Source organism: Phyllostomus discolor, chromosome 12 (genome assembly GCF_004126475.2).
Source record: "Phyllostomus discolor isolate MPI-MPIP mPhyDis1 chromosome 12, mPhyDis1.pri.v3, whole genome shotgun sequence".
Lineage (NCBI taxonomy): Eukaryota > Metazoa > Chordata > Mammalia > Chiroptera > Phyllostomidae > Phyllostomus > Phyllostomus discolor.
The window spans coordinates 53211881-53234446 of record NC_040914.2 but is presented as its reverse complement, the minus strand read 5'-3'; the positions used below and the strand labels follow the sequence as shown (position 1 = coordinate 53234446).

The following is a 22566-nucleotide window of genomic DNA, read 5'->3' as shown; positions in this document are numbered from 1 at the left end:
ACAAGGACCCAAGCCCGAGTCGGCTTTCACATCGATGGCTGCTCCAGATCATCTACGTGGTTAAGACCGAGTGAGGTAACAAGAACACCGCGTCTCCGTGGGGCATTCCTCGAGAGAGAGCCAACGCAGTTACAATTGCCCGACGCTCTGGGAGCCTGAACTCAAGTAGCTGCATTCCAGTCCTTACAAGGTCACCTCAGTTTTTTTAAGGCTTAAAATACGAGTTTAACCTAAATAATATGTTTACTCTCCCAGAGACTCTCCAGGGGCCACTGCTCTTACCCTGCTTGGGGAGTGTCCCGGCCCCCCATTCTCCTTCCTGCTCGGTGCCTTCAAAGGATGCCCCTGGTGACAGCCTCCCAGCACGGGAACGGGCGTCCCTCCTTTGTCACTGCCACACCGCTGGGACGCCCTCTCCCCGGGGTCCTCCCGGCGGTAAAGCCCTCCTTAAAACGGTGTCCCCTGAACCTCTGCAGCATTCTAAAGTTAAGAATTGCACTGACTGGATCAAAGCAGGTTTACACTTTTTCCAGAGGAAAAGAGAAAATCCTGTTTTCATTGTCCCTTTCAAAAATTAAAACTGTGGAAAGTCTACCCGAATGCAACTGGTTCTGGCTGGTGAGATGGTTGGTGAATTCTTACTTTCTCCTTAGCTCTGTCGTATTGCCTTACATTTCACTACTAACAAAATAATAAAGGTGGATGCACTTTTGGAGGGAAAAAACCTGTGTATGAGTGCCCGCTCCCATCATACCCTGCCGCCCTCTCTCCTTCCTCCTGGCTACGTGCCAACCCATCTGTCCACTTATCATCTCATCCCCCCGCGGGGAGAAGACTGTCCCGGGATGGGAACGGAGAGACGGGAACGGAGACGGAGTCGGAGAGGAACGGGGCCAGCAGCATGAAGCATGCTCCTGAAGGCCCCACCAGAATCAAGTTCAAGGGGCTCACGGGTGTGAAGACATCGCTGTTACCATGCGCTGTCCTTAAAGGGCCAGTTAGTCTGTCGAAGGAGGGAAACCGGTGAGGGAGGGGCCGAAGCCAGATGGCACTTCAAGGCAAAACCGGCTCAAGAACCCTGATGGCCCCTAGCTGGTCCTGGGTAGGCCTTCTGAAGATGCGCCACAAAGGCACACACAGCACCGCCATCGGACAACTGCCCCAAAAGCACTTACAATAAAACTCCGAGGAAGAGTTAACGTTTTATTCCACGGAACAGAGTGTCTCCTCAGCCCCTTCCTGCCGAGCCAACACACTGCTAACCCACATGGGCACAGGACCCCGCTCCCGCCCGGACCCCGCTCCCGCCTGGGCAGCCCCGGGCCCTACCTTGTCGTCCAGCTCCGTGGCCGAAGCGCAGAGGTCCACGAGGTTGGGCTGCAGGTGCCCGCTCACAATCTTCTCGTTGTAGATATAAATCTGAAGTCAAAACCACAAAGTCAACGGCACATTTCTAGTGTCAGCTCTTCAAGACCTCTGGAAGCAGCGCTGAAGCTGGCTTCGCCCAGTGGTCAGCCAAGCTTCAGCCGGCCTGCCCTTCTTCCTGTCCGTGTGGCCGGGCAGGCGAGGCCTCCAGCCAGCTTCCCAGGTCTGCGGTTGCGCTCATGAAGTGGCACCGACAAACCAGCACTCGTGGTGACCCCAGCCTTCCGGACCCCGGAGGAACGGGGGGGGGGGGGGGGGGGGGCAGGGGGCCCTTCTGTGCTCTCTGCCCAGCACGCCCCCCGTCCTTGCCCTCGGTCCCAGTGAGCAAGGACCCAAAGGGGAGACGGACAATGGAAGGGTGCCCACGGCTGTTTCCTAAGAACCTAAGAACCCGGGGCAAAGACTGGTGACCTTTCAGCGGAAGGTCGGGATGGACCTGGGCCCGGGCCAGCAGCCGAGTAAAGGAGGGCCAGGCGGTGGCACCCCGCGGGCCGGAACAGCTGCTGCTGCTGCACATGCGGCGGAGCGCCCCTTCTCCTCGGTAAGTGTGCTTAAGAGAAAGGAGCTGTGTGAGGTTTCAGGCACAGGAAAACCACTACTGCTTTGATTTTTACTTTAAAAGAGCTAAAATGATGAGGTAAAAACTAGTAAGTTCTAGTCTTTACACCTGAGGTCCCTGTTCTGCCTGGGACTGAACAGGCGGTAATGTTGGATAAACCAGGCACCTGAGCCCCACCTCCCTCTGTGTTACATGGGGGTGCTGCCATGCAGCCTCCAGAGGCGTCACACGTATGAGATAAAGGTGGGCTTTGGGCGGTGAGGTGGTGTTTATTCCCTCTGTGAGCATTCACTATGGGCCTCCCCTTCCTTCACAAGGCACAATGTTCAACACACGAGTCTATGCAAAGACTCGCTTCCACCAGAGGGGACAGCCGTGTAAGCAGCCACGTGACATGGGGTGTCCTCCATGCTAGAAAACATTAGCCTTATGATGGCTTCGTGTTCACAGACACGGAAGACACGTGCTCTCTCTCCTCGGCCGCTCATTTACTAAGCCTGACCTCTGGTGGTGGCCGCGGTGATGGGAGGGGTCCTCCACGCCATGGAAGTGAACTTGAACTTTAAAGGGTGTGGATGTCGGGGGTCGGGGGAGAGACCTTGTACTGGGGCACAGGAAAAGCAATGAGGGCGCAGCCGTAACGCCCAAGGGATCTGGAAGGAGGGGGACCTGTGTGCGAGGAGTGGATGCTATGGATACGGGTGCCTGGTTAGAAGTGGCAATGGTACACCGAGACTTTAAAAAAACATCTAGAAAGTTCTTTTTAACAAGGGGCATAAGAGGGATGGAAGCCCGCCACCCTCAATTCAAGAAACAAGGTCATTTTGCCATCCCGATTCTTGGTGCGGGGAAGCGGCAAACCGGAATACACCACACGGGGGGTCAGCCCGCTTTGTTCAGAAAGTCCGCTCCAGGTGGCCCTGTCCTCAGGGCCTGTTCCGTCCAATGTCCCTGTGCTCACTGCAGCGCAGGTGGATCCACACCCGTACGCCTGCGGGGCCACGGTCCCCAGCCGGAACCACGGTCCCCAAAGCAGTGCGCTTACCCAGGGCAGCAGTAGGAGGTGGTTAGGAGCACATGGCACTGACCAAGCAGAAAACCATTTAGAACATTTCTCAACCACAAGGGGTGGAGACGGATTTCTGATAATACCATCAGCCTTCCGGGGACTCCAGTTAACAGAGAATGCCACTTGCTAAGCAGTGCGGTTACAGAAGACCTCACTGCGCCTGGGTCATTGCCAAGTGCAACACGAGGCGCCTCAGTCAGTGCAGAGGCAGGTTTCAATGGCCCCGAATCAAATCGGAGTCGGCCTATTAGAGAACGTGGCGGAACTCTCCCGGGGCCTGGGCGGTAGAACATTAACCGGTCCTCTGAACGCAAAGCCGGCTGGCCGCCAGGGTCTGACTTCCGCGTGAGGTCTCGGTCCCCCCTGCCCCCCAGAAGGCCCCGCCGGGCTTCCCGGACGCTCCCCTCCCGGAGCGCGCGCTCACCTGCCGGGCGTAGGCCATCTCCGTGCTGTCCAGGGAGCTGCGGCCTGGGGGCCCCCCGTCACTGATGTAGCTCGGCTGTAGGCAAACGCACATTCGGGATCGGTTAAGAACAACACTCAGTCGCGTAAACGAAGAATCACATGGACACATGCTTCTTTTTTTAAAAAATAAGACTTTATTTATTTATTTTTAGAGAGAGGGGAAGGGAGAGAGAAAGAGGGGGAGAGAAACATCGATATGTGGTTGCCTCTCAAGCGCCCCCTACTGGGGAACCTGGCCTGCAACCCAGGCATGTGCCCTGACTGGGAATCAAACTGGCAACCTACGGTTCACAGGTGGGCGCTCAATCCACTCAAGGACACTCAAGGACTATTCCAAATCTCTCCCTCCTACCTCCACCCCCTGCTAGCTTCCAGTCTGGCACGTGGAGTTCAATATATATCCGAAGGGCATTCCTCTCTGAGACAGAGAACTCCTGAAAACCCCCAGGTGAAAGTAATGGTAACTACACTTACTGAGCACCTACTGCATGCCAAGCCCTGCCTCACTGTCCACGTGTCAACTCCGCAATGCTGAGATATGAACATATGCCATGTCATTTTACAGATGGAGACACCAGAGCACACAGAAGGCCACTCCAATGGCAACCAGTGGAGCCCTGGTCTGAACCCAGAGGCGGCACCACACGGCTTGGCCAGGGCGGCACGGGGCGACCCCCCAAGCACGGCCACCGGAAAGCGGGAGCCAGGAGCGGTCGGGAACCCTGGCTCCGCCACTCACTAGCCATGTGACCCTGACTGAGCGCGGCGCTTCTTTTGGGCCTCAGCTCCTGCCGCTGTGCAACGGGGCAGCGACGAGATGCATCCCACAGGTTTGTGATGGGATCAAACGGGAAGAAAAACAGTCCTGACAACACGGCTGCGAGAACTAGGTAGAAAGGGCCCAGGACAGTGCCCGACCCTTGGCCAGTAAACGCTGCGATCACCTTTTAAACAAAAAATAAACCTCCCCCGTGAACGTGGACAGGAATCCTGAACTGAACAACGGCGGACGGGTGTGGACGCCCCAGAAACAAAACCTAACACGTCCGACTTGGCGCCGGCCGAGGCCTCGTCTCCTGTTCCCGCCACAAACACACTGGCCTTGCGTGAACGGGGGGGGGGGGAGCCCCAGCAGCTCGCCCTCCCCACGGGCCGTTTCGGGGTGCTCCCGGTAACACCGCGGTGGGGGCTGCGCTGTAACACAGCCACCCTTCAGGGACAGACCTGGCCACCGAGCGCCGACGGTCCCCAAGACTTTCTAAAGGGCAGAACAGGCAGCCGGTGAGCACCAGTGACCTAGCTGGGGGAGCGGGGAGGGGCACGGGAGGGGACGGGAGGGGACGGCACGGACACGTCTCCGCAAGGACACAGCTGTTTCGGCTAGACACACACAAACAGCCTGGAGAAGTATTTTCCAGTACTAAAGACCCAATTTTAAAAACAATCCATTTAAAAAGTAGTTGGTTTTCAGGCTTCCGATTTCCATTTAAATTAATTTTGCTTAATGCTCTTGTTTTCAAGAGCGCCTCTCCTTCACTCGCCCTTGGCCTCGCCTCTGCGCGGCACACGGAGGGCCCACGGCCGTCGACACGGGGTGTGCGTGCGCGCTCCTCCTGCGCAGGGGGACCCGCGGCCCTCGCCGCCGCTGTGCCGTGTGGCCCAGACATCCCATCTCCAAGGGCCTGTGGGGTCCACCTCACGGGGGCCAGGGGCCAGGAGCAGGGACCCCGAGACAAGAAAGGCAGGCAAGACGGGGAGCAGGGCCAGAGGAGCCCAGGGGCTCACCCAGGAGTCCAGGGATCTGGGGAGAAACAGTGACTCGGGGAGCAGAGCCACAGACCGTCCTCAGAGCAGACGGGGTCCCAACACTCGTACTCAGAGCGAGTTCCAGAGCAAGAGGGGCTGGCTGGAGAGTGGCAGGGAAACTCCGAACTTCCACTAAGTGCGTCCGTGCGAAGTGCACCCAGGGACGAGGACACCCTTTCCCAAGGAGGGCACCTTCCGGTCGGGGAGAAAAGCGTGGGACCCCGGGCCCCCTGCACGACGGGAGACAGAGGGGAGACGGGGGGGGGGGGGGGGGCCGGGGCGGAGGAGACGCTAACACGTAAAACGAATGGTGCGCGTCCGTCTGGAATTGGCCGACGAGGACAGACGCGTAAGAACATGCCTGTGGATGCCGAGGGGACCCCGGGGGCAGGCATGCTGCTCCGTCCCGGGTTCTTGGCCAGGAGCCTCTTTCTTGCTTTGAAGCAAAAACTTGAAAAGTTATTAGCGATCTTCCAATTTCTACCTTCCTTTAAAAATCATACCTCTGTCTTCAATGGTATCCTAAGGAAATTAATTTCCCAAATTCACACCACGGCAGCATCGTTTCCCGAATTAAAACCCCCCAGGAGTGGGGATCAGTTAAAATCCCCCAGGAGCGGGGATCAGTTAAGACCCCCCAGAAGCGGGGGTCAGTCAAGACCCCCCAGGAGCGGGGATCAGTTAAGACCCCCTAGGAGCGGGGATCAGTTAAGACCCCCCAGGAGCGGGGATCAGTTAAAACCCTCCAGGAGTGGGTATTAGCAATGTGTCCCTGCTCTTCTATTACCAGAAGGCTGGGGGGAGATGTTTCAGGAAGCACCGTATCCTAGTTCAGTGTAGCTTTCAAAAACACACCCTTAAGTCTCTCTTCCTATTGAATTACCCTACTTTGGACATTTTCCTCCAAACATCAGGTCAGCTCAAGATGAGCGGAAGTCTCCTTCCTAACGACTCCAAACTCCAACCACCACCAACTGGGAATAAGATTCCCAACGACCGACACTTAAAAAGGGGCAGGTCCTTTGGAAAACGATGAACATGAGCTCAGCAGCGTGGAGCGCCGCAGACTGCTGGGACGCGCTGGGCGAGGTGCTTCCGGCTCTCCCACGCTCCTTCCCACAGGCCTTCTAGAGAGGCCTTGAGGATAAGGAGTCCCGCTGGGAGCCCGGGCCTGCAGGCCTGCAAAGCCTGTCCCGGCCTTTACACTACGCGGGTTCCTGCCCACATGGAGATAGTATCTCCTTCCCATCACTTTGAAGAAAGCTACGTGGACAAAACTGGTAAAAACACACAGCCCCACGCACCCACCAGAAAGGCTGAATATAAAAAGACAAGACACACCAGGGTGGCCACAATTTGGGCCAATGGCATTCTCACGCCCTGCCGGTCGGAGGGCCATCAGTCCCAGCCCCCTGGCCCCCTGGCCCCCTGGCAGAGGACTCGGCAGGAGCTACTCCAGCCCAACACACGCAGGCCCCGAGCCAGCCAGTCCCTCTCGGGTGCACCTGACAGAGGAGCAGACACGCTCGCACGAGAACGAAACACACGAGAACGAAACACACGAGAACGGTCACCACGGCGCTCCCTATAAAAGCCCCGAAGTGGGAGCTACCCAGACGCGCGTCAACACCAGAGTGCACACACGGACTGCAGTTACACCGTTCAGCCACGGGAACCAATGGCCCGCAACTGCACGTAAGGACACGCAGACCGCTGGGCAGAAACGAGAGCACACACCGTGTGACTCCCCCCACACCAGGTTAACGCGCAGGCAAGACCAGCCCACGATGTCAGAAGTCCCGGCGGCGGCGGTTCCCCGGGGGGAGGTGGTGAGGGCAGTGACCGGACAGGCACACGAGGGGGCTCCCCGGGTGCTGGTGACGCTCTGCTTCTCCACCTGGGCATGTTCCATCTGTGATCATCACTCGCTGAGTCGAGCACTAAGAACAGGGCTTTTCCGGGCACATCACGCATCAGGGGAGAAGTTCCAAATGACAGCAACAGCACCACAACCCCCCGGGAAGTGGCAGACCCCCGGAGAACACCGCCGCGCCACACGCCAGCTTCTGCGGCAAAGCCGCCCACCCTGCTGGGGGCGCAGCAGGGAACGAACAGCAGAATGGCGGGCAGCCCCCTTCCGAGGGGACGCGAGGTCAGGGGAGAAGAGTCTGCTAAGTAGATTAGTCTATTTTTAAGAGAACAATCAAGAAGGAACATCTCATTAGCAGCTTATAATTACTTCCAAATCCCAATACAGACCACAACCCACTAACACCGTTTTAAAAAACGAAGCCCATGAAACCGAGAGCTGTTCTATCACCTGCCCAGGCGCCCGAGAACCTGAGAAACATCAGCCTGACCGGGGGTTTGGTGCGTCGGCCCTTCTCTCCCGGAGGCTCTGACCCGAGTCTCTGGCGTCTCCGAGTCGGGGCTGTGGTGCGGGCCCCAGGGAGCAACCTCCTGTGGCAACCAACTGGCTGCCCACCTGTCTGTCCGGGGGCTAACGCAACAGAAACACTGGTTTTTTAGATCGGAAGTAAATCTGTAGACGTGGGGCGGGCAAAGTTATCCCGCAGGTGCGACACATGGCCGCGCCGCCCACCCTGCACCAGACGTCGGCAGTGCCGTGGCCGAGAGGCCCGCAGTCCCAGCCGCACCAGCACGCTGCACGTCCGTCCGTCCGAGTCCCCGTGGTCCTCTCTCTCGTGAGGAAAGAATGCTAGCTAGCCATGAAATGACTTCTGGGAAAAACACTTAGCAGGAAGCATGGGTAAAAGTATTTGAAGCATCTAACACCACAAATTTTTAATAACATTGTAATTGTTAATCTGCACCTCTAAATGATCTGAAATTGCTTAAAAAAATAGTAAAGGATGGCCATTATGGGTCAGTCGCGTTACACGATCACTGGCCTTCCCAATAATCACATTTCCCAGTGAGGACACTGAAGGTCTGTGGGTCAAACAGCCTGGACGCGGTCTCAGAACCAGTCGGCGGCGGAGCCAGGACCCGAGGCCAGGGCTGGGCTCTCCCCAGCACCGGAGCAGGAAATGTGTGGGTAGCCACGGCTTCCCAGCACAGGGCTGACATCACCAGTCAAGCAAGACACTCTTCCTGCTGATCCCAAGGTGCAGCTCGAAATCCCTCTCAGGAAGTCTCCAGAATACATTAAGCGCAAAAACCGAGATACAGAACAGAGCGTACAGTGAGCTAACTTTTGTGTAAGAGGGAGGGGGGGATAAGAATGTATTGTCTCATATACTTGTATCTGCATTAAGACACACTGGAGTCCTGGCTGGTGTGGCTCAGTGGATTGAGCACTGGCCTGAGAGGCAAAGGGTAGCTGGTTCGATTCCCAGGCAGGGCGCATGCCTGGGTTGCGGGCCAGGTCCTCAGTAGGGGGCATGTGAGAGGCACGCACACACTGATGTTTCTCTCCCTTTCTCCTTCCCTTCCCCACTGTCTAAAAATAAATAAAATCTTTAAAAAAGAGACACACTGGAAACACGCACAAGAAAGCAGTAACAGTGACTGCCCCTGGGGGAGGTGGAGCGGGGGAGGGAAGAGGCTTTCAGGGACGGGCTACTTTAATTCTTGAATCGCACGAATGCACCGCCATCTTTTAAAATTAGGTTTTTGAGAGGAGAAAACCCTCGGCCTGGCACTGCCATCAATCACTGTGTTCTAATGACAGAAACAAACAGTAGGCGACATGAAGACATAAAACACATACAACAGTACATGGGAGGAGGTGCCCAGAAGAAAAACGGAGCAAGACAAGGGAGAGAGGAAGCACCGAAGGGAAGGTTGGCTTGGACTTCAGAGAGCCAGCCCTCAGCAGGCGGGGCGCACGGGGACGGCGCTTGGGGAGCACTCGAGGGGAAAGCTGCTCAAGGGGGACGCCGGGTGGTTCTCTGGGGGAGCGACCTGGGTAGAAGCGGCAGGGAACACAGAGGACCCGAGGCAGAAGCAAGCCTGCAGGTTTGTTCGAGGGACCTGTAGGAGCTCTGGGGGTGGCGGCAGCAGCGAGGGCAATGGGGAGAGTGACAGAAGGGAGCTGGAGGGGCGACCAGACCTGTCAGGTAGGGACTTGCAGGCCATGGAGAAGACTCTGGCTCTCACTGCAAGTGAGGCTCAACCCAGCCTGTGTTCTGACAGTGTTACTCTGGCGGTTGTGTAAAGAGGTTGTACAGGACCAAGGCAGGGAGCGTGGGGGTCGACGACCTCTAAGACGGTCTCCATAATCCCCACCTCCTGGGAGTGCAGCCGTGTACAGCCCTCTCCCATGAGTGTGGACTGGATTTAGGGACTCAACGACCCTGGATCTGAACAGAGGGGGCAGGATATGACCCCCAGGACTGAGTTATGCAAAGACTGTGGGTTCGTGCTGCGGGGACTCGAGCGCTCCCTCGGATCCCTCACTCTTGCCCTGGCGGGAGCGAGTCAGGTTGTGAGCAGTACAACTGCCTGGGAGACCCACGTGGCAGGAAACGACGCCCCCAAGCCAGGAGCCAGAGAGCACAGGAGGTGTGCCAAGGAGCCAGTGGGTGAGCTCAGGAGTGGGTCTGTGCTGAACTGGGCCTGGAGACCAGTGTGGCCTCGGCCAGTGCCTTGATGGCAGCATCCAGAGACCCTGGGCCAGAACCACCCAGCGAAGCCAGACGCTGTGTTCAGCCGCTGTGGTTCGGAGTGGTGTGCTCTGTGGGACAGATTACTAACACAACCGGCTCGGCTGGTTCAACAGCCCGACGGTGCGCAGGCTGGAGGGCTAGCAGCGGGGGTGCTAAGACACAGCTGGGTCCTGGGCGCGTTTTGAGAGGAGGGTTCAACTGTGCTGACCAGTGTCCGTGAGATGAGGGAGGAGGAGGAGAGGGCAGAAACGAATCTGAGGTGTCGGATCTGAGCGAGTGGAAAAGGGCAACGGCCGTGGATAAAGATGATAAGCCCTGAAGAGAAGAGAAGGCTGGCGCCAGGAAGCACAGCACGGGCGCAGCTGCCGCCTGGACTCGGTCCTGGACGTGTGCAGCTCAGGGCCACCTGCAACGTCCAGGCAGAGCCTCGAAGGCCAGCGGGTCAGCGAGGCTGGGCCTGGGCTGCAGCGTGGGCCGTGGTTGAGGGGGAAACAGCAGGTGGAAGGCTGAGCCCTGGGGCACTCAAGCGTCCAGAGGACAGCTCAGCAAAGGAGGCTGAGCAGCCGCCGCCAGACGTGCTGGGGGCAACCCAGGCCGGTGGGGGCCCAGCAAGACAGCGTTTGCAGGGGAGACGTGATCGGCTGTGCCGAGGTGGCCGGCACTCAGGCAGATAAGGGTTCATCGACCTCACCTTTTATTAACGGCGTTTACCTTTTGGACTCGACCCACCTCGCTTTCTTGAGTGAAGTCAAGGGCATCTTCTCCCGACGCCAGCAGCGTGTGCAGGATGCGCTGTTTCACCTGCTCCCACTCCACCAGCATGGACTCGCGGTGGTACTCCTCAGCCATGCCAAAGGTCTGCCGGGTGAGCAGGGGCCGGCGGCCGGAGCGGAAAAACAAAGCACACGGTGTCCTGTGAGCCCCCCGATCTCCCACCCTTCTGTAAGCTCAGGAAAAGCAATTACCTGGAAGGATTACCCTTGAAGAGTTCACTGACAGCTGTTCGCAACAAACCCTGTTTCATTAAGGCTCACACGTTAGAAAGGTTTAAAAATTGCGGTAAAATGCACGTAACAAAACCTACCATCCCAACCTATTATCGCATGCTCAAGTGTGCGGATCAGGGGGCACTGAGCACACTCACGGCGCCGTGCAGCTGTCACCACACCCGGCCATCTCCAGGACCCTTCCCACCACACAAAGCTGAAGCTCCGTCCCCACTGCACCATGATGCTCCAGTCCTCCCCCCCCCAGCCCCGGCAGCCCCCATGCCCCTCCTCCAGGGCCCCGGCTGCTCGGCTGCCTCCCAGAAGTGGAGTCACACGGTCTGTGTCTGCCTGTGGGGGGCTTATTCCACGTAGCGTGATATCGTCAAGGCTCGTCCATGTCGCAGCGCATGCGGACGCCCCTCCTTTTCCAGGCTCGACAACAGCATTCCCCTGTATGCATCCGCCACATTGCCCTTGCCCATGTACCCATCCCGGGCGCCCAGGCTGCTTCTACATTTCGGTCATTATGAACCGTGGTGCCCCGAGCACGTGCGAACAGCCGTCTCTCCAGGTTCCGGCTTTGGGTCCTTAGGGTGCACACCCAGAATGGAACTGCTGGGTCACGTGATACATCTATGTTTAAGTTTTTGGGGGATTGTTTCCATTGAGGCTGCACGATTCCACAATCTCATCAGCAGTGCACAACGTTTCTGACTTCTCTACGTCCTCCTCAGTACTGACTCCTCTGTTCTGGCTTTTATGCTGCCCTAACGGGTACTCGGTGACAGCTCACGGCTTTGGTTTGTGTCTCCCTGACAACTAGTGATGCCGAACAGCTTTGCACGTTCTTACTGAGACAAATGCGGGGTGGGGTGAAAGGAGGTGTACAGCTGCCCGTACGGAAAATAACACAATTAATAAACGACAATACAAGAACAAACCGTTTCATGTGCTTACACCTGTAAACCTCCTTCGCCCCCACCCTGTCTTTCAAACCTCTGACATTAGGCTGCACAATACAACTGATAGCATCTCAGTTTACTTTCTCTGCGGTGCATGTAATGATGAATTACAAAATCAATGGTATCTTAAGATTTAATAAGCATCTGAGATAAGAAAACACAAAAACAAAAGATTCTCCCGGTGTCTTTGTTTAAAGAAACAGTGATATTTTCATAAGAGGGGGCAAACCAGTAAAAAAGAAAACAACCCCCAAAAACCCAGGCTTCTGTGGCCAGGTTTCCTCCCTGTCTACTCCAAGTCACCTCTGAAATGGCTGGTGAACCTCACCCCTGTCTACCGGTGACACTGCGGTTGTTACCAAAACAAAGGCATGCACTCAGAGGGGGAAAAAATGAGAGAAAGAGAAAGAAAGAGACAAGTCAGAAAGGGAGGGGCGAGGAAGGAAAGACGACCTGAAACCTCTCCGGGGGAAACTGAGGCACCTGCCAGAGACCCACTGAGTCGCGACCACTCTCGGCCTGTTATTCTTCAGTCGGCAGGGCGGGTGTCCATCGGCCCAATCCCACTCTTCCGAAAGCCACTTCATTCACAGCCTGATTACAATCAGACTGGTATCTAATCAGGCAGCACCAAGGGGGTGAGTGTTAGTAATGCCTGCTTTCTTTTTGGCAATGTAGATAATTTATGCTGATAATAATACATGAGCTTTGGAAACTGTTAGAAAAATCACATATACTCTTCCTACAAGTGGGATGTTTGACTAAGGACCGATATTTCTTACAACGTGGAAAAGAGAGACAGCAGACACACGAAAATGGTCAGGGAGAGGGGTGCCACGCCTTACAAGTCTGATTTTGGTCCTTTTCTAACGGGCACCCTGAAACAAAGGGAGAAATGACAGTCAGGAACCCTAAAAACAGGGTTCACCTAGCTTCGTCCCGAGAATCAGGCAGAACGGAGCATCCCCCATCTGTGAGCCTGGACTGAGAAGGTACCCAGAGAAAAATCATTTTCTCTTGCTACATAGTTTGAATAGAGAGAAGTATGTGAGGACTGAAACGTGGGGGTGGGGGTACCCTAGAAGGTGTCCAGAAATAGCACACAAGTGAACCACAGTTTCTTCTAAAACTCAACCCATTTAGTGGTCGAACGGCCTCAGCCTGAGCCTTTCCCAGCATGGGCAAAAGGAGCGCTGTGAGGTGCGAGGACCAGGGTGCGCAGCCATAAGGAGGTGGGGCAGGGTGTCCGAGCTCACCACAGCAAGCAGGGCACTGACGGAGCTGTGGCACCCACCCAGGACAGTACAGTGTCCCAGGAACTCTTCTCAAGGACGAGAATGGCAGAGCAGTGAAGGCAACTGGAGAAGACAGATGACATACCATCCAGAGAGACCTGGCTGCTGAGCTCGGTGGGGGCAGACTTCCGGCGTCTGTGAGGACCAGGGCAGCAGTAAGTGGGGATTAACCAGCCCGTCCACCAGGCTGCCCACCTCTGTGCCAAGAACTCCCGCTCTTGAGCACAGGAAGTGTTCTGAGAACTGGCAGCTCTCTGGGCTCAAATCCTCAGCGAGATCTGAGGAGTGTGCCAGCTACGCATTTAGAAGCAGCCCCATAACCTGAATGAACAGCTCTGTGGCTCCATTCACCATCAGCGTGACGAAGAGCTTCAGATAAAAATGAATGGCCCAATGTCGACATGCTCTTCCCTTGACCATGCCACCCCCAGCACACCTTGATTACACCGCAGGTAATGGAACACCCAACTTGTGGGCTAGTCAGCAATGATCAGCCACCCATCTGCCCTGCTCCGGCCCATTCCCTTTAGACCCACGTCTGAACCCCCGGACAGACGGACAGCTGGCTGCAGAGGAGCGCGTCCACTAGAGGGGTGCGTGAGGGAGCCCACGGAGCCACTCGCCTAAAACCTAGGAGAAGAGGACAGTGGGGGGGTGGAGGGGTGAGGCGAGCTGGGAGGCAGGGGACACTAGGAACGGGAAGGAAAGAAACCCAAAGAGGAGGGAGGGATACCGGAAGGGTGTGTGGAGGTCTGAAAATAAAGGAAGATGAGACAAACCACAGAAAATGACGCAGCAGGTTAAATTGGAACCTTTCAAGCTATGTGTAGAAATATGGCTCTGTGAACACAGTTAAGAAGGGAAGGTAGGGAGGCAACTGGGCAACTGAGCTGAGACCAGGTGGGGGCACTTGCACCCCCTTTCCGTAGAGGGAGGAGGGCAGTGTGCCCCGACTCCACACCCGCTTATCGCTGAGCTGTTGCTGGCTTTTAGAAGCTCTGCATATGTTCTGATGGTGTTGTTCTGTTTTTGCTGGGATGCGCCACATGGGGAGATAGGACACGTTTGCGGTTTTGCAGCTTGTTTTCCTGGCATTTCAGCAGGACATTGGCAAGTGGTTCAAACGTGAAATTAGCACCCAAATGCCAGGAAGCTGCTCCCCTTCGTCTGAGAGTGACTCCTGCTTGGTGGCAGTGTCCCAGGGCCCCGGCAGGTGAGGGGTCCCCCCTCCCGCCCCGAGGCTGGCGCCCAGCACCGGAACATCGCCCTCACGAACACACGTGCACACGTTTTGCACTGTGGTATGTCACTTAAATGTTTTGGCTGGCTGCACACTCAGTCTCAGTATGGCACAACGCGCGGAGACTGCCAACTCCTGAAACACGTTCCGCGGGGTGAGTGGATTAATAAGGCTCAGTGGCACTCGACAACCCTAATTTAATTTCAGCGGTCCTTTACAGCAGGAGAAGCAAAGTGGGTAGCTCACTCTAAGTGGGAACAACAAAAACAAAAATCTTTTTAAAAAAATATTTTCGAATCAGAATCAAGTGAATTTCTCTGTTTCCAGAAATAAGTACTTATGCCAAAAACCCATTAATTAATTAAATTTTAGGAAACTGTACTGTAATAACGAAACAGGTCAGTCCTTTGGAACGTTTTCTTCTAAGTTCGAGCTGGCAAGCCGCCTGCGGCCCCGTCTCCCGCCAGCCCAGCTGAGACCGGCCTGCCCAGTCTTTAGTGGGCCCGTGCACTAAACCAGTGCACACAGAGAGGCAGCCCTTGTCACCTTAGTGCTTCCTACATAAATAACACAGAGACGCGTTTCACTCTGAGTGGGGATTACGTAAGTAAACAGAAAACAGGGCTCTCCCTGCACCCCGCTCGCCTCTGCAGACGCGCCCGCCCTGGCAGACCAGTGCGAGCCCTCCAGCCCCTTCCCGGGAAAAACGGCCTTTTTAGACGCAATTCCACACACTCGCTAACGTTCCTCCTGCCTCCCAGAGAGACTCCGGTGGAAAACCTCCGACTCCGTAGTGGGAAGTTTTGGAAAGGTTTTGCTCTTTTGATCCTTGTCAGAAACAAATGGTGATAATTCACAAGTTAGTAAAGTAAGTTATCTTTGAGTTTCTTGAGGGAATGCTTGTTGCAAAATATTGCCGCACATGTGACAGCTGTAAGTGACATGCAGCATAGGAAAAACAGTCAGTGTTGCCATAGCAACTCTGCACTGCGACACAAGGTTGCTCGATTTACTGTGGTGATCCCATTATAAGGAGTATAAATGTTGAGTCGTTATGTTGCACACCTGAAACTAATATGTCGTATGTCAGCCGTAGCACAGAAAGTCAACCTGGGTGATCAAGGGAAGAGGAACTGAGGGAAATGATCAGTGGTCATAACCGTCGCTCTGAATTGCTGACTCACTGGAAAACAAAATACCACTTTTTACTGTGAAACCAAAGAACTATCTGGCCCTTCCAGTTTCAGGTTAATTTATAAATAACCGACCAGTCCAGTGTTCCAGATGCACCTGTCACTAAACACACACCCACACACACAGCTACAGGCACGACGTTTTCCTCAGGAACGGCCCCTGCAGGGCTCCCTCGGGTGCGCCCGTCCAGGTCAGCGGGCTGGGCCTCGGACCCAGGCCCCAGCGCCCGGAGCCCGTGCTCCCGGGACGCGGCACTGCCCTCCCCGCGGCTGCGCACCGTCCGCGTGCAGGCGCGTGTCTTACCCTCTTCCGGGACTCTTCGATGGCAGACAGCAAGGCATTGTCCTTCTCGTTCTTCAGGAAGCCCTGCGGGAGGGGGAGAAAGGACACAGCCTGGGATCAGATCGACCCTGAAAACATCGACAGTACAGTGCGGGGAAAACCAGAAGGGCGCCTTCCACCCTGCCCACCTTCACCCTCCCAACACTCTCAGCGCGGAAGCATCCAGGCCGCTGGTTTCCACAGACGTTCGTTCCCCAGTTCCCTTCAGTCTGGGGGCACGTGATGACGGTCAGAGGGTCGGGTCCCCACGAAGCAGCCGTGGGAAGTCCCACGTCCTCTAGACACGAAACGTGAAGTCGGGACTGCCCTTCAATTCCTGAGTGGCCCGCATTCCACAGACACAGCCCTGCCTCTGCCGCCGGTGGCAGTGCGCTAACGGCTCCTGATCTGTAGATGCTCGGACTCTTTGAACCTTAGTTTACTCCAATGCGAAACGAATGCTAAGTGAGAGGAGGCAGTGAAGGGCTTGCCCGCCCCCACACCCAGGGCATGCAGCTCTACTGCCAGAACCAGTGAGATGCAGGTCCCTGTGCGGCATTCAAGAAAGAGATGCCCCAGGTGATCTCCTTGTCACTGCTCAGACTGAGGTCTTGGGGAGGAGAAAGGGTCACTGTCCTGACAGCGTCCTGATGGCCGGCCACAGCTGTAGACAGAGTGGGCATCGGGGTCGGCCCCCATGCCAACTCCCTGCCCTTCGCCCAGGGGTGCAGCTTCTTTCCCACGGCTGGGGCGTGGGGGCCGAGAAGATGACCTGCCACCAAACAGGTAAAGGTCAAAGTCTCAGCTGAAACAGGAGAGAATTCGAGTTGCCCTCTACGTGAGATCCACCTGTACCCTGTACTACAAGGCCCGGTCTTATTTCTCCTCCTTTCGGGAAGGGTGGGAGGGGCTGTGTTTGGTGCCCCGCCCCCTCGCTGGGCTTCCTCTGCTCTTCCCCTGATCAACGGCCAGCCCATCCCATTTTTTCTGGCTGCACCCAGATCCACATATAACCCACATATACACATGCACAATTAAAACACTAACGCAAAGCAATAATTAGACACGTTTGTTGAAAAGCAACACACTTCTGTAAGAAACAGAATTCTAAAAATTTTCTAAGAAATAAAATTCCTGGTGGTGGTTGAGAAAGAAAAAGAAGAAAAAGATATCGCTTTCGGGAAGACTATTTTCTTCCTTAACGTATTCGTTGCCATTATACTCAGTTGGGCTTTCTCTATACCATAAACTAAGCCCACGGAATATGTAGATTTTGAATTTTTATTTTTCTTCCTTTATTCCCTTCTAAAATGAAACGACCAACTAGACTATAAGTCACATTTCTGAAAACAACATACTGGGGACCCATCTTTTGAAAAGAATCTTACAAGTACAGTAACTGACACAGAGCAGGGCTGGACCTGTGCGCCATCTAGTGGCAGTTCGTTTCCTTTCAAGGACACACAAGAAAAAATGACCAATTACAGAATTTAAAAGTTGGGCAAAAAACACCTGCCCCGGCCCAAGTTTCCCACAGGTCTCTTCCTCGACTCCCTTGTTCCGCGTGTGTTTCCTTCCCTTCCGACGCTCCTGTGAGACTCCACTCGTCGCACCCCAGGGGGCACTCTGAGAGCGCACCAGAAAACGGGTTTCTTGGAGCAGAAAGCTGGGCGGGCCAGGGGGTGCCTCCTCTCACTGGGCGGGCTCCTTGCCACACGGAGGAGCCCCAGGCACAGAGAAGGCCCAGCAGCTCGCCTTCCACTCCGAGATGCCCGGGGTGCAGCCGTGAGCCTCAGGGCTCCTCGTCACTCCTGCCCCCTTTTCTCCCCAACAAGCGCTTTGTAAGTGCTCACAGGCGCCCACCCCTCCCCCCACTGCTGACCTGCTCAGTAAAGGACATCCCAGAAACACCTGCAGGCCTGCCAGGTGAGAGAACCGCTCCTGCAGCCCCATCGTGCGCTGCCCCTCCCTGCCCGAGCCCTGGAAACAGACCCTCTTCTAACTGGCTCCTGCAGTGGGTTCTGGTTTCGAGCCTTTTCTAACACGCAGCGGCTCCCATGCAGGGAGCATTCGGGGCCAGACACCTGTCTAAGCAATTCAGAGACATCACTGCTGACCTTCTCACCGTATGAAACAGTACACACGGTCGGCCCCCCTCCCCATCTACCTCCAGCCCACTTTACAGGTCAGAAACAGGTTTCAGCACTTAACTAACCTGCCCAAGGGTTCCCCCCAGGAAGAGGCAGAGGCAGAATTCACACGCAGTTCTCTCCACCAGAGACACACCGTCCCTGAGATTCTTAGGGAACAGTAAGCTTCTAAATCAAGAAAACAAAGGAAAACGTCTTTCCTCTCTAAAAGGATGGAGTCCAGGAGGGGAGTGAAATAGCCATACATTGGTTTTCTTCATCGGCTGCCAGCTCCCCTTTACAGGGGATGAAGTTCACGGCTCAGAGAACACGGACCCCTGAATTATGGCGATCACACACACATCGAGGTCCCGTCCTCACTTGGACCCAGCTCCGGACTGTCTCTCTGCACCACTCCAAGTGTGTTCTTAGTACCGTCCGTGCGAGACTTGCTGAGGGGACACTTTGTCAGCTACACAAATGTCCAATCACTGTGTTGTGCACCTGACACTAATATTGGATGTCAACTGTGACTGGAAAGTTTTAAATTTTAATTAAAAAAAAAAAAAACCATTTAAGAAGCTGTACCAGATGGTTTCTAAGGCTTCTGACAACTCTCAAATGTTGGGGTCGCACATTCAGAACATCATGGTTTGCAAGTTGCAAAGCTCAGACTTGGAATCCAAACTTTCTAACCCCTTTTCAAAGCAGAATAAACGGGTGTATTACACTTGTGTATGTATGCCTTCCCTCCCCCTGCCTCACACGGTAGAGGAAGAATGAGACCATCAATGTCAAGTCTGGGGCATCCCTTTAGAACGGTTTTTCAAAATGTGGCTCAGAAACCATAGCTGGGTCATGAAATCAACCAGCAATTTTTTTTTAAGTGAAACACAGTCCAGCAGAGATATCTGGTTTGGGTACTACTGTTCTGTGGGACTTTTCTTTCAATTACATATACTTACGTGTGTGAATGGAGTGGGTCAGGGTGTAAAATGCATTTCTTACTACGGGTCACAGACGGTGGGAAAAGCCGGAAATGACTGCAGATGTCAACTCCGCAACACTCCAAACCGTCAGTGTTTACTGCTACGGGACCATCAACACTGCGCATCTGCCCAGGCAGTGTCTTCAGCCGTGCGCACCGTCTTGAACAGAGCAGGCGGACTGCCTCGCGAGGGACACTGGCGCAGAACGACGACCCAGCAGGTGACCACAGGGTGGGTCGACTCTGCTACCAAACATGCGGCCGAGTCTCAGGGACCTGGCCGCCAGGCTGGCTTCTCAGTGGCCCGGGCTGAGCAAGATGGGCGCAGAGCCGCACGACCATCTTGCAGACGCCGGGTCTCAGGGCACGAGCGGCAGCCAGCTCCGACCGTGGAAAAGCAGAGGGGGCAAAAGGACGTTTGTTTTTCTAAAAGGGCCCAATTCTCTTAGCTTATCTGCTTTCCAAACTGAAAACTGTGAACAATAATTTAGGGTACCTGTGAGAAACATTTCAGTGCCCTCTTTGGCGGGGAAGGTAACGGGGCAGAGAAACAGTGGACAGCGATGCCTCCCAGGCCTTTGCTGCCCGCCCACGGCAAGTGCTTCATTACATGGTTACATAAACGGTTTGAATTACAGAACACAAACTGCCCGATCAATCAAAAAATAAAATGAAAAAAAAAAAAACATACAGTAATTAGTCTAAGGTGCCCCACAGAGCCAAAGTCCAAGTTTCCACAGCCCTCAAACACGGAGGGCCGTCCTATGTCTGTCCTCCCCGACCCACCAGCTGGCCAGCCGCCCTGTCAAAACGGAAAGGGCGGCGCCCACAGCAGGCAGCTGACACCAGACAGAAACACGTGGTGGGCGGGACAAAAGTCTCGTAGCCCCTCTCACGTAATAAATGCACTGTATACAAATGAGGAAACCTGTAGCCAACACTCCAAACCAAAATAATACCAACAATTAAAAGCAGTAGCAGTAGAAAATGGTCGTGGCGATGGAACATGGCCTTGCAAGGGTGCAGGCGACAGCTCGGAAGGCAACGGAGATGGAATCAACCATAAGCAGATCAAAAATAGACTTAACAAGCAGAACAACGGAGAGGGTCTGCCCCGGGATGACACAAGCACTCCAGCGAGCGCTGCACTGGCTGGAACTGGGACGGGCAGTGGGGGAGGTCTAGTTTCCACAAAGACGGGAGTGTGAGTGCGGCCCAGAGTTCTGCTTCCGCGCCTTCGGAGGAGAACGCCTACTCCGGTCACCTCTCCCAACCCCTCTTCCCAACTTCTGAGTGAATGACCTCTTTCTTCTGCCACCTTCTCTTGGGTGAAACTTTTATAAAGTAAAACTGCTACTTAAGGGGAAGTGAAGGAGGAAACGGCAAGATACTGTTTCCAGATGGACACGCAGAAGCCCCGCCAGGACTTGCAGCCCCGGCAGGTCAGGTGGTGTGGACGGCTTTTCACCGGCTTCCTCTGTGGGCCCGCCGAGAGCGCCTGGGGGCGGGGAGTGGGGGGTGGGGTTCTCAGGTGCGCAGCCGTGTGCATTACCGATAAAACTCGGAAGATGAAGACAGAGATTTTAAAATCGGGGCATTTTCAGGATTTGGGAAACTTTCACATTATATATAGCACGTTTGTGCTATAATTTTGTGCATAATTTTCTGAGACCAATGTTTACTGTAATAAAATAAGAATACATAAGAAGTCAGCCTAAAAGGCCCACCAGAGACAGAATCTCCTTTTGCAAGGAATACAGACTGAATAGCAAATCGAGGCCTTCTTCTCCAACTTAAATATTTACAGTTAGTCTCACTGCTTGTTTTCTGCAAAAATTTAATATTTTAAATTATTTGTTTGCAAAGCGCATTAAAAAAATCTATCTATATATATATATATGTATCTTCAAAACTCACCCCTGCAGAAAGCAGCGCCAAGCTGGCAGGGCCGACTTCGCCGACTGTAACCTATTTTTAACGCCGTTGCACGGCTTCTCACTGTGTGTTTGTGCACAAGCCTCGCTGCTCTCGTGCAGCAGGTGGCAGCAGACCCCGCGAGAGCGGCTGTGGAGTCCCACCATTGGCCGGCTCCGCACACCCAGCCGCCTGCAGGTGGCTCTGGAGCCACAGGTGGCAGGCCTTGGCCCTGTAACATGGCACTGTGTGGGCACCCGGCCACCTGTCACTGCCAGGCTGCAGGGCCCCACTCTGTACGTGGTTTCTACCACTGGGTTAATAAACACAGGGTGACACGATTATGTGACTGATTTGGGTCCATTCAGACAAAACACATCACCTGCTCCCGTAACTCAAACTGGTTTACAGGTTGGTCTACACAGTCTCCCAGGCTGAAGAGAACTCAAAGGCGCGCCACAAGACTGACTCCCCACCCAAGGATACACAGCTCCGAGCACCACCTCCTCCGGGACCTGCCTAGGGCCTGTGGGTAGGCAGCATTCTGCCGTAAGTGTCCTGGCACACCCCGGTCCCCTCGAGGGCGTGCCTACACAGCCACGACACAACGCCGTCTCACCTGCGCCCGCTGGGAAAGCCATTGGCCTCTGGGAGAGTCACTCACAGGTAAGTCCATCTAACTGCCTACTGTGAACTCCACCTTTTTATCATCCCCATCCCATCAAGACTAGGAAGGGAGAGAAACAACTATCCCATAACAAAATCCCAACTTCCAAGATGTCCGTCGTTGCTTAAAGAAAGAATCTAAGAGGAAGAACTCCCCGTGGCCAGAAGGAAAAGCTGCCTCTGAGATGGGGAACGGGCCCTTCCTGAGCTGCAGCCCCCGGTACCCCTCCCTCGTCAACACCGTGTGGGCACGTGACCGCACTAGGTGCCCCTTTCCATTTCCACACGGAGGCGCGAGGGCAGGGCTGCTGAGCGCACCAGGCAGCTGCTGCCTTGGGGAAGTGAGGCCGAGGGCTGCAGCCCTGGGAGGGCCATTACAGTCTCCTGTGCTACTGCTGCAAAGCCAGTTCTGCCTCTTTCAGGGGCCCCAGGGGGCTCTTATTGGCCACCTATCTCTGGCCACCCAGGGAAGAGGAGCAAAAGCAATCTCTCCAGCTCAGCCACTGGGAGACTCCGTGTGCAGGGGAGCGAGTGGTCTAAGGCACAACGGAAACGAGGAAAACAATACGCGGCGGCCACTCAGGCACCAGTGGGATGCGGTGCTTTTCAGCAGGACTGCCTCTCCCCCCAGCACCAAGAAGTCCTGAAGTAACCCTTAGGGGTTGTGTAAGCAGCTCCCCCGCCGCTCCCGGGTCTGGGGAGAGGCTGTGATCCGCTCTGCACAGACAACCTCGCCACTTCCAGAGGAAATGAAGCGGAGCCTGCCCCTCGTGAGACGGCTGGGTGCAGCAGACGGGCCACGTGGCGGTGGTTGGGCCTGTGCTGGTGGCACTCCACGCTCTCCACTTCTAGAGACTTCTAGAATGGGGCCCGGCAGGGGGCGGGAACACCAGAAGCCAAGAAAGGGAGAAGG

The 22566-nt window shown here is 55.2% G+C and overlaps 1 protein-coding gene across 2 annotated transcripts in view; it reads right to left on the bottom strand.

Annotated features, from left to right (window-relative positions):
- The window catches only part of NUP93 (nucleoporin 93), a 104484-nt gene that overhangs the window by 36495 nt on the left and 45423 nt on the right, over positions 1–22566 (bottom strand). For both annotated transcript variants that reach the window (XM_028501717.2, XM_028501718.2), the window contains 4 exons: positions 15939–16001; positions 10685–10813; positions 3478–3552; positions 1330–1419 (listed from right to left, as the gene is read on the bottom strand). In XM_028501717.2, coding sequence (XP_028357518.1) covers positions 1330–1419; positions 3478–3552; positions 10685–10813; positions 15939–16001 — 357 coding nt within the window. The remainder of the gene's footprint in view (positions 1–1329; positions 1420–3477; positions 3553–10684; positions 10814–15938; positions 16002–22566) is intronic.